Source organism: Carettochelys insculpta, chromosome 9 (assembly GCF_033958435.1).
Source record: "Carettochelys insculpta isolate YL-2023 chromosome 9, ASM3395843v1, whole genome shotgun sequence".
NCBI lineage: Eukaryota > Metazoa > Chordata > Testudines > Carettochelyidae > Carettochelys > Carettochelys insculpta.
The window spans coordinates 65,486,335-65,498,620 of NC_134145.1; the positions used below are offsets into that span (position 1 = coordinate 65,486,335).

The 12,286-nt window shown below is 47.6% G+C and overlaps 1 protein-coding gene across 3 annotated transcripts in view; it reads right to left on the bottom strand.

The window, feature by feature from the left end:
• ATF6 (activating transcription factor 6) overlaps positions 1 to 12,286 on the bottom strand; it is a 153,503-nt gene that overhangs the window by 119,396 nt on the left and 21,821 nt on the right. For all 3 annotated transcript variants that reach the window (XM_075002222.1, XM_075002223.1, XM_075002221.1), the window contains exon 7: positions 8,824 to 9,044. In XM_075002222.1, the coding sequence (XP_074858323.1) occupies positions 8,824 to 9,044 (221 nt within the window). The remainder of the gene's footprint in view (positions 1 to 8,823; positions 9,045 to 12,286) is intronic.

Below are 12,286 nucleotides of genomic sequence, written 5' to 3' on the forward strand. Positions count from 1 at the left end.
TCAGGAAAGTGGAGAAGGTCTCAATGGTAGCAAACAAAGATCAGCATACCAGGAAGTCACCTAGCACCTACCCAATCTGCTCATCACAAAGGGTCAGCTCTTCAGTAGGTGCCAATTAGCGTAGCTCCACTGAAATCAATGGCACTATGCCATTTGTCTCAGTGGAGGATGTGACCTCAGGTCTTATTTCATATCACCTTCTGTTAAAGTTCAGTCACTGCATCTTGTCTCCAACCTTTTCATACCATTATTTGTTTGTTGGCCATTTCTTGGAGAACTGTATTCTACCAAGCCCCGCTTTCCCTGTTTTCTTCTAAGAGGCTTGAATTGCTTTGTTTTAACTTTTTAAAAAACCTCACAGTTTTTCCTTTCAGAAAGAAATAGGCAGGTCAGCTAATGAGAAAGACAGGTATTTTATCACCTTGCCTTCATTTAAAAGCTCTACACCACTAGTCAGCCAGAATCCAAAAGCTAAAATGTTGCCAATGGTGCTATGTAGTTAAATGACTGATGCCCAGCTAATTTGGCAGACGGACTTCATTGCAAAATCCATCTCACAGTGATACCAGACCTGTCCTCTCATAAAGACAAGCTCCTTGCAGAGCACCAAGTTTAAACACTGTTTGCACTAAAGATGGAATAACAAAATCTGCTTTTCAATAATGTACTTCCCTTTCCTCCACTCACACATACACAAATATAACCAGAAATTTCAGCAATGGGCCTTCCACCAATAGTGTAGCTTTTCTTCATCATAGACTGTAAGGTAACTAAGTTGTGTTTGGCTAAAAATAAAGTGAGATACAATTCTTTCTAACCTATTTCTTAGCACCGTCTCAGAAGGCTTGAGTGAATTTTTAAGTCTAATTTTATATAATAAATGCAGATTGCTCTTTCACTGCATTCAGCATACAACATTCAAACAAGCAAGGTAGTTTCTAATCAGGTCCATGCTCTAACTTTCAGAAGAATAACAGATTGAGCCAAATATTATAGGTCAATGTTTTAATCTCAGCACAAAAGTTGCTTTCATTTGACCAATACAAAAGGGTTTTTTTTTGTTTTTAACGTTAGAGTCTGGGAAACTGCATCTTCACAAAGCATAGCATAGTCATAGTCATGCAGGCTTTTCCCACTGCAACTCTTCACAATAGTCCTTAGGGTTCTCCACTAAATGAAGTGGAAACAGCACCCACGCTACAAGGTCTACATTGATCATTACCAAGTTTCTAATGGTGGTTGCTTCCTCCTACCCCTATCTTTTTTTGGGTGGGGCAGGGGGTGGGGTTTGAGGGGCATACAGTGAAGACTCCCGCTCACACAAACTTGGAAGGTTCTTCTGACAATCTGAATCCCTTGGGAAGCAATCATTAAGGGGCTCAACATCTTACACATTAAGAGGTTACAGGCTAAGACTTAGGGGACTCTTAGTCCAGACACCATTGGGTCCTTGAAAAAAAGACATGCCAAGTTGGCATCCCTGTGGCCATTGCCCAAGCTCTTCTGGGACCTCCAGAACAGCTTCAGTAAGTTTGTCAGCCAAAGAAATATCAAGACTTAGATTCATTGACTTAAGGTCAAGAGAAATCATGCAGCCCAGGGGTCAGCAACCTTTCTGAGATGGAGTGCAGAAATTTAACATTTTGACCTCTGTATATCATCCGAGTGCCACTGATACTTCTTTAAAAATCACTAAACAGTTCAACTTACAACAGCTTCTATAGCTGACAGTTCCAGCAATGAATATAGTAGATGCATCTAGGGCCAATGTAACATTTACTCCTTAAGTCTGCCAACAAGAGTATGGATTTAGACATTTTTCCCACTTCGATCTGAAGGAAAAACAACAATTTGTTGCAAGTATGTCTTCAAACTGCCATGACACAAATTAACTGTTACCAAACCTAAGGACGAGAGGAACTGGGTGTCCATTTGCAAGCACTGAGGTACTTTTTCAAAATTAGGTCCTGTATTGCTTATCTTTATTGTCCATTGTGAACCTTCCGTTCAGCCATCACAGATACACTGTAATTCATATTTCCCAGGGAGTTTCCTCAAGATCCATTTCAGTCAAAACCAGAAGTTACTATACAGGTATCCCCATAAGTACACAAATATCTTCTGTACAAAGAGAGCAACAACTGATCACAGGGCATTCATTGTCTGTCCCTACAGAAAGAACCGTACGATCTGGGCTGGGCTGCTACCACTTGCTAAGCCACTAATTAGAGTAGGAGTCTCCAGCTCCAGCAGTGCACACTCTGCAGCTTTCAGGAATGAAAAGCTGAGTCGTCTCTTCACACTTGGCCTTTGCAGCTACAGGCATCCTGGACCAGAGCTGGACGTGAAATAGCCAGCTTAACACAGCAAAACAAAGCGATTTTGTTTGTTATGTCCTATTTATTGTTCTGCAAGACAATCCAATTCCAGCAGGCCATTACTTTTCTGATTTTGGTTAATTTACAAACTGATTCCAAGTTATTTCTTTGCTACAAAGACGACCATCTGTATCTGCATCACTTTCAAAGACCACTGCTCCCACTTCTGGTATCTTCACAGGAACAGAATCTGCTGAACAACAGAAGCCACCTAATGAGAACACCTGATTAAATTTGTCTTCTAAGGCTCATTTTAGCTAATTCGAAAACCACTGCAGACCCTGCACAATATTCAAGTGTGGCACGATTTGATTTAAATGCACATATATCAGAAAGTGTTGAGTTCAAATGTGTCACCTGCCTGGATTTTTATATTGGATGTGGAAGCCCTTTTATGTGTTCATTGTATCTATTGACACTGATATTGTGCCGGGTGGTTGTGAAAAGCGTGTAATGAAACCTGAGGATGCCCTGAATCTGTGTATGCTACACTCATCCCTCATTTAACGAGTACTGGACTTATGAGTACTCATTAAAATGAGGGAGACACATACATACCAATGCTCACTAGACAAGTAAACTTCCCTCGCTAATACGAGCCAGCCGCTGGGGGCGGGGGCTGCAAGACTAGCAGCCCCGCGCCTGGCTCTGCTCCAGCCGCAGGCTCCCTGGCTAGGGTGCAGGGAGACCCGCAGACCCACGCCTGGAGCCAAGCCAGCCATGGGGTACCTGGCTGGGAAGACTCGCAGCCCTGCGGCTGTAGCCCAGCTGGCCGCGGGGTCCCTGGCCAGGAGTGTGGGGAAACCCACAGCCTTCCACCTCCCCCCCACCCCAGACACAACATTCCCCCATCCCACTCCCAACACCCACCCCATCCTGTTCAGTTCCAAACCCCCTGCTCCCGCTCCCCCCAGCCCCTGGTACCTCTGGTGCAGCCAGGAGGAACAAGACGCCACCTCCTCCACCCGAGCCACCTACAGGTTTTAACTCACCCTCCCTCCCCCTCATGGCCCCAAACTGTCCCCAGCCTTTAACACCCTCCCAACCCCAGGTTCACTTACTTTTCAAAAGGAACGCTGCCTGTTGCCACTCTGAGCACTTGGAACCAGAGTCTTTTACAAGTATTTTAATAGGAATTTAGGGTCCCTCTTAGGAGTTTTTGCTGACAAGCAAAAAGTTGGGAACCAATTGTGCTCCTATAGCGAGGGATGAGTGAACATATATGTCTGTATCATGTTTGTAGGTAGACTTATAGGTTTTAGCTCTATAGCTGTATTAGCAATGTTTTAGTGCTAAAGATACAAAATGGCAGGTGTGGTTGGAGGCCTCTGCAGCCAGAGTACTTGTCTGAGACAAAGGAACGGATTCCCAGATGTAAATACATATCTAAAGAATTTGGGACTGCCTCCTGGGATTCATTCAATGGCAGTCTGCCACAACAGCTTACCTGAATCAGGTGATCTGGACGCCGCCAAGGAGTACTACAAAACCGAATGGCAATTGATTACCTCCTTCTACGCCATAATCATGGGTGTAGTGATTTTGAAGGCATGTTGCTTTAATCTCTCTGATAAAAGTCAGCTAATTGAGAGATGCCTCTCCGATCTCCAGCATCTGGAGACACAAATTAAGCAGAATACTGAGGGAATCCAGTGGTGGGATTGGCTAACATCCTGGATCCCTAATTTGGGTATTTGGGGAAAAAAGGTCCTTCTTGTGTTAATAACTGTTATCCTTTGTATAGGGGTCATGTATTGTTGTATCACTTGCTGTGTAACTTGTTGTACTAAGCTCTTCTCTAAGCTGCTGTATGGAATTGTCTGAATTGTCTAGATAATGGCACTTAGCCTACAAAGCCAAAAGCGGGGACTGTGGCGAACTGTATGAAGTTAGCATAACTAATGTTGCTTCTGTAAGGCTAAATGCCCATGTGATTCGCCCTGCTCGCTTGCTGGCAGATAAGCTGACCATGGTACGATCCCACACAGGAATGTGAAGCACGGTGTGATGGGGTTCAGAGATCCCCATGCACTGCACCCTGACCGCAGGCAGGAGTGACTCTCACTCAGCAGGTAGAATAGGAAGTTTATTAGGCAACAGTGGCCCAATTTCTTACAGAAGAGTTATTGCAGCAGTCAGAGACAGTCATTCCAACCCATCCTGGGGAGAGGAGCCCGAGGGGTGCCCCTCTGGGGTGTAGCTTCTCCCTCGCCCAGCTGGCTGCCTTCCAGCTCCCTCTCCCCTCCACCTTCTAACTGCCACCTCCGATCCAAAAACCAGCTCCGCTCCTCCCTCCTCTTTGTTCAGGGCAGAGGTGTTACCTGCCAGCCTAGGTTATAGCCCCAGGGTCATCCTTAGCCGCTGGGAGCTGCTCTGCTTGTCTCACACACATCCAGCCTGAGTCTCACACTTGCACTCCCCCCACTCCATCACACACGGACTGTAAGGAGCTGGAAAGAACAGGATCTAACTGAACTGGGAGTACTGTGCCTTGTCAAGATAAGATGTTAAAGAATTGTTGCTTGACAGTTGGGACATACCTGTTTGCTCATCCATTACTGTACCCTGTATCCAATCAAATGTATCCTAGTTACTGTGTTTAGCCAATCAACTGTATGCTAGTTAAGACTATAAATGCTCTGTTACTTTGCTATACAGGGTCCCTCTCCCTGGAGAGGTACCTTATGCGCATAATAAACACCTTGTAATTCTACCCCAGAGAAGTCTCCATGTCTCTCAGTTAGCCAGAACACTGTCATTTCTCCAACAATGGGAAGAAGAAAGGGCTTTTTCCCTCCATGGAGGAAACAAAAAAGAGAAACCACTATAAAAGGGGCCTAGCAGCATCCACCTTGAACTTGGTTTTGGTCTTAGTCTTTGCTCCTGTCTTTGTTCTCCCAAGCTTCCATATTCCAGCACTCTGGTTCCAGCTCGCCAGATATGCAATTCTTCTGTGACTAAGACTATGTGACCAGGAATCATATCTCCTATGAGGTATATTTTCAGAGACTTTCAAGACTCAGAATAGAACATCGCTGGCCTGCTTCAATAGCTGTAATTGATGTATATAAAGTATTGCTTTAACAATTTTTGCCTCTAACCCTGTTCTTTGTAAATAAAGATTTAAATTTTTATATCTAAAGGATTTGGGCAAGTGTATTGTTTAGGGGTAAGATCCAAGTACATATTGACCTGGGACTGTGGCTGGACCCCTTAGGGCCTGGGAGAATCTGTGTGGACTTGGTGAAAGAGGTTTTAAAAACTGCTCACCTGAGTTGGGGGTTGTTGGTCTGGCCTGGTATAGCAGCTGGGAAGTCTGTGGGTTTGCTCGTGTGGCTTATGCCTGGCCAGTGGGGCTGCCAGAGGTAGTTTTTTGGGGCTGACTGGATTTGCCTTAGCGAGAATGAAATCCCAGCCTGGGGACTGTAAGTGGCCCAGTGTTAAGCAAAGACAGCCTGGATTGATATCTGATAGCTATGCTCAGAAACCCTCTCATATTATATGCTAACATGTTGAAATCAACCAAAAAAATCCATTGAATGCCTTGCACTTGCAGAGACTGAGGTCACCAGCCTCCCAGTTGTGTAGCAAGCCCCATGAAGTCCTGTTGCCACAGCAGCACTCACCACACAGGAGTGCAACAGCCACCCCGCCCCATTCCCCGATGTAGCTGCCCTGGACAGAAAATTATGTTTTGATAGGAATGTATTTTTTGACAGAAACTTTGTATGACCATGTATCTTTGTATTTCTCTGTATTACCCTGCATCTATTGATAGGAGCTTTGTACTATTTTGTACCTTTGCATTAATCTATGTATTTGTTGTTTTATGCTACTATGTATTGTTCTTTATATTTGTCATTTTGTTTTCATAGACACTTTATGACTCCATATCGTAAGAAAGACTCCATTTTGAGGGATATGGTCTGCTGTATTAACCTGTAAACCTTGTGCTGTCCCTGTGTGAGGATGGATGTTTATGAGATTCATTTGGAAGTGTGAATGTGGATGCTTATTGAGTTAGCCTTTGGAGTTAGCTGCCTGGACAACAAAAACTTTGTGTCTGAAGAACAATGGGAACTGGATTCTGCAGCAATGACCCACCCAGACAGGAAGATTAAATGCCATCTGTAGGTGACGAATCACACAAAAATCTGGGGCAGTGGGAAAGGATCAAATCCATCTGACATTGACTGGTAACTCAGTGCCTGGGGCAGTGGGACAGAACCACAACTATGGACTAAAACAAATAAAATGTGTACACCAATACAGGCTCAGGTTCTTTTAGTCTTGTCAACATCAGAGCATTGATCCAGATCAACAGAACCTGGCTCCACAGTCACATCTAATCCATCTAGTCACTGGATTACAGTGAGCAACTTTTGGCAGCTACAAGACAAGTGTGTGCATATGTGTGGGTACGCCTATGAGTAAACAGAATATAATATATGCAGATAATATGAAGGTACCTCAAACCACAATGAAGTAAACATAAAACAGTTTGACAATGCTGAGTCAATTCTTTACCCTCCTCATTTGCTTGTATCCTCATCATCTACACTTCGTCTGAAGGGGCCACATCTCTGCTGTGTTTGTACATCACCCAGTCCAATAAATGCTGTTACAGTATTTAGTAACAGTAAGAGGTGGGAGAAGAGGATAATTTGCATTCGGAGGACTTAGGAACAAAAAAGTTAAATGTCTTACCCATTGTCACCAATCAGTCCATGGAAGATTTCAAATCTCGCAAGTCCCAGTCCAGTACCCTAACTTCAGAGCCAGTCTCCTCACCTGGTGTATACAGGCACTTCCACTGTTGGGCCCAAAGCACCCAAAAATAAAATGAGGCCCAAATTTGAGGCAAAAATAGTTAAGGTTTTGCTAATATATATATTATATATGTGTGCGCGCGCGCACACACACACACACACACACACGCACACACACACACACACAGTTAAGCTGTGAGCAACAGGCAGGCCCTGCTCACAGAATCCGTCAACAACAGGGCTGACACCGCAGAAACACAAACACCGAAGAGTTACAAGGTGCACGTTACACAGACACATGGCAGAATGGTATCAGAACACTCCATTAGGAAACATTTTGGTACCAACATGCTCCCCACAGATAACAAAAACACACTGACCCATATTAAGGATAGGTTAAGGATGACAGTATGACGGAGAGGAATGTTTTGATCTAACCACCATGTACAAGGTAATGGGTGGCATCCAGGTATGTCAGAAGGTGGCACCCTGATAAATCAAGGGTTGTATGTATTTCGATCATATGTGCATATAAAAATGAGTGTCTTTGTACAGCCAAGGGAAAAGTGGAAAGTCCTACCACCAACTGAGCTGCATCCATTGTCACAGGCACACATTCTTAGTAGTCTCAGAGTCTACCAAGTGCTATTACTATTCTTAATTTATAATAAACCTGTGTGGGCACCTTTGTCACTTGTTTGATTTGTAGTCGTTGGGGTTCTCTTGGAGTTTGCTGTGCTGGCTACCTGCACAAAATATAGGCAGCACAAAAAAGTAGCACATGCACACAGTTGAACAGTTTGCAACATCTGACAAAGCAAGATACCTGTCAGGACACCACATCAATAAGATCTGACAACACTACTCTGCTTGCATCTACACAGACACACACACTGCTAGACCAGCACAGCCATTCTCAAACTTCACTGCATTGCTACCCTCTTCTGACAACAAAAATTACTACATGACTCCAGGAGACTGACAGAAACCTGAGCTCACCTGAGCCCCACCTCCCCAGGCAGGGCTTGGGGTGGAGAGGGGGGCGGGAGGGGGGAGACAAGGAAAGAAGGGCAAAGCCTGCGCCCAGTGCCTTGGGTAGGGGGAGGCAAAGTCTCAGCCCTAGACAGAGGGCCTGTAACCTGAGCCTTTCTGCCAAGGACTGAAGTCCTTGGGCTTTCACTTGGCCCGAGGTGGTGGGGCTCAGGCTTCAACTTCAGACCAGGGCCTCAGCAATCTAACACCAGCCCTGGAAACCCAACTAAAATGGAGTCCTAATCTGTGTTCCCTGTAAGCTGTTCACTTGTGCAGCTGCTCAGGAGAGAGTCTCAAATGCCACCTAACTGACCAGAAAAGCGATCAATCTAGGTGTTTTATTTCTACTGGAGGTACACACAAGCCTCAGCACACGTAAAAAATATTCTGCATATGTAGGGAAATGATCAGCAGGAACACTGGTCGTGACCCACTTTGGGATCCTAACCCACATTCTGAGAATTACTAGCTAATCTTGAGAAAAGATCCCCCGCAATTTGACACAACGCCTTCCCTGGTTAGACATTAGGAAAGATATTTCTTAATAAGGCTGTGCAGCCCACAAGTACTTCCACTCTATGTGCCAGCAGCTGAAGGGACATGTGGTTTCAAACTTTAACTGTCATAAAACAGCTGGAACTTACATCCATGCCTGCAGTTTGGGGGGTGTCTTGGATGATGGGTTTGGCCAATGCTATTTTTCCACTGACTGAAATGCTTCCTGCAGCTGGTGCCAGTACATTCACAGTGTGACTGGGCAGTTGTGTGGCCCCTCCAGTGACAGCAATTATTGGCTGAGATGCAGGCAGAACTCCAGGAGTCTGAAGCTGCCCCACAGTGGACTGAGAAATCACCAGAGGCTGCCCTGGAAGGGAGACAAAAAAACAACAGTCACTGTGCGTTCAGTGGGAGATAAGGAAAAGAGAAGTTACTCACCGTAGTAACGGTGGTTCTTCGAGATGTGTCCCCGTGGGTGCTCCACAATAGGTGTCGGGCTTGCCCGGCGCTGCAGATCGGATCTTCCAAGCAGTTTCTGCCGGACCGCGCATGCGCCGGCGCACCGCTCCCTTGCGCGCTCCTGGCCATGTGCGCGATCCGGTCCCCGCCAGTTCCTCGACCAACCGCCTCGGGTGCCCCTGCAAAACACTAACAGAGACCCGAAGCGGGGAGGATGGGCGGGTAGTGGAGCACCCACGGGGACACATCTCGAAGAACCACCGTTACTACGGTGAGTAACTTCTCTTTCTTCTTCCAGTGTCCCCGTGGGTGCTCCACAATAGGTGACTACCCAGCAGTAACCCAAGATAGGAGGTGGGTAATCAGATTATGTGCAGCTTGTCCCCGAGAGGACCGCTGCAGAGAGACGGGTATCCTCTTGGAATACCCTGTGAAGGGCGTAATGTTTGGCGAAGGTGTCGTAGGATGACCAGGTCGCCGCTCTGCAAATGTCTTTTAACGCAACGCCCTTGAAAAAGGCTGTTGATGCCGCCACCGTCCTAGTGGAATGAGCCCTGGGAGTGGCCGATAAAGGAGTCTTTTTGAGCTCGTAGTACATTTTTATGCAGGATACAATGTGCTTTGAGATTCTCTGCGAGGAGAGACCTTCTCCTTTCGATTTGGGAGCGAGGGAGACTAGGAGTCTATCCGTTTTCCGGAAGGACTTGGTCCTGTCTACGTAGAAGGCTAGCGCCCTCCTCACATCCAGGAGGTGTAGGCGCGCCTCTTCATTGGAGTTATGAGGCTTTGGATAAAACGAGGGTAGAACAATAGGTTCGTTAATGTGAAACTCGGAAGAAACTTTGGGAACAAAGGCTGGATGCAGCCGTATGGTTACCGCCTCCTTGGAAAAAACAGTGCAGGGTGGCGTTGCCATGACTGCCGCGAGCTCGCTCACCCTACGAGCTGACGAAATTGCAAGAAGAAAGGTCGTCTTTATTGTAAGGAGGCGGAGGGGAACTGTGGCCAAGGGCTTGAACGGTGGTCCCATTAGCGTGGTAAGCACCAGGTCCAAGTTCCACGAAGGTGGAATCGGTTTCCGAGGGGGGTATAGGTTTACCAACCCTTTGAGGAACCTGGTAACCATAGGGTGGGCGAACACCGTGTGCCCTTCCTCCTCATGTCTGAACGCCGAGATGGCGGCAAGGTGGACCTTCAACGAGGATAGCGAGAGTCCTCCTCTCTTGAGGTCCAGTAAATACTCTAGTATTGTAGGAATAGGCACCAAAAGGGGGGCCAGCTGTTTGGTAGAACACCAAGCCGTGAAGCGAGTCCATTTTTGCTTGTAGGTCTTCCTGGTGGAAGTCCTCCTGCTACTTTCTAGGACTTGCTGTACTTCCACTGTGCATGTGTTCTCTAGGGAGCTGAGCCATGGATTAACCACGCTTGCAGTCGCAGGCTTTGGGGGTGCGGGTGCACTATGGACCCCTGGGCTTGCGTGAGCAGATCCGGCGCCACCGGAAGAGGCATCGGTGGACGGTCCGACATGCGCAGGAGTAGGGGGAACCATTGTTGTCGATCCCACGTTGGGACTATCAGGATCATCCGGGCCCTTTCCCTCCTGGCTTTCTGCAAGACTTTGTGGATCAGCACTGTGGGAGGAAACGCATAAAGCAGGGGGCCCCTCCAGGGGATCGCGAACGCGTCCCCCAGGGACCCCCATCCCAGTCCTGCCCTGGAGCAGAATCGTGGGCACTTCTTGTTGTGCTGAGTGGCAAACAGGTCTATTTGGGGAAAACCCCATGCGTGGAAAATCGGCCGTAGCAGATCGGGACGGATCTGCCACTCGTGTGTGAGTGCAAAACGCCTGCTCAGCTGGTCTGCTTTCACATTGTGCGCACCCGGCAAGTATGAGGCTTTCAAGATTATATTGTTGGCGATGCACCAGTTCCATAAGCGGATTGCTTCCGCGCATAAGGCACGGGATCGAGCTCCTCCTTGCCTGTTTATATAAAACATGGTGGAGGTATTGTCTGCACTGATCCCGACGACTTTGCCTTGTATGTGGTCTCGAAAGTGTCTGCAGGCGTTGAACACTGCTCTGAGCTCCAGTATATTTATGTGTAGTGACTGTTCCGTGGGTGACCACAGTCCTTGAGTCACTTCTTCGCCCATGTGCGCTCCCCACCCTATGAGGGAGGCATCTGTAGTGAGAAAAACCGATATTTGCGGCTGGTGGAAGGGTACCCCTGTTAGCAGGTTCCTGGGGTTTACCCACCATTGTAGGGATTTGCGCACCCCGGCTGTGGGCGACACCACCCTGTGAACGGTGTGTACTGCCGGTTTGTATACTCTCGCCAGCCAGTGCTGCATGCTGCGCATGTGTAACCTGGCGTTCTGTACTACGAACGTCGCCGCTGCCATGTGGCCCAGCAGCTGCAAGCACGTCAAGACCGGCACCGTAGGGCTGAAGGTGATGACCTGCACGAGGGAACCGATGGCCCGAAAGCGAGCCTCTGGTAGATATACTCTCGCTGTAACCGAGTTTATGCGAGCCCCTATGAACTCTATGTCCTGTGTGGGGTCTATTTTTGATTTTGCCAGATTGATAACCAGGCCGAGTGAAGAGAACGTGTTTGCTGTGACGCGTATCATGCGCAGAACCTCCCCCTTCGAGGCCCCTTTGAGCAGGCAGTCGTCCAGATACGGGAAAAGAAATACCCCCTGTCTGTGCAGGTAGGCTGACACCACTGCCAAGGTCTTGGTGAAGACTCTGGGGGCCGAGGAGAGGCCAAACGGTAGGACCTTGTATTGGAAGTGTTCGTTGCCTACCATGAGCCGGAGGAATCGCCGGTGAGCCGGATGGATAGTTATGTGGAAGTACGCGTCTTGTAAATCGAGGGCTGCGAACCAGTCTCCATCGTCCAGTGCTGTAAGGATGGAGGCGATTGTGGTCATCCGAAAACGTTGCTTGCGCAGGTACCTGTTGAGGCCGCGAAGGTCTAAGATGGGCCTCCAGCCTCCTGTCTTTTTCTCCGTGAGGAAGTACCTCGAGTAGAACCCTTTCCCTTGCAGTTGCTCCGGCACTCTTTCCACTGCCCCTATGAGCATGAGATGGTCCACCTCCTGCCTGAGCCTCGCTACATGGGAGGCCTCCTGGAGGTGGGGCTT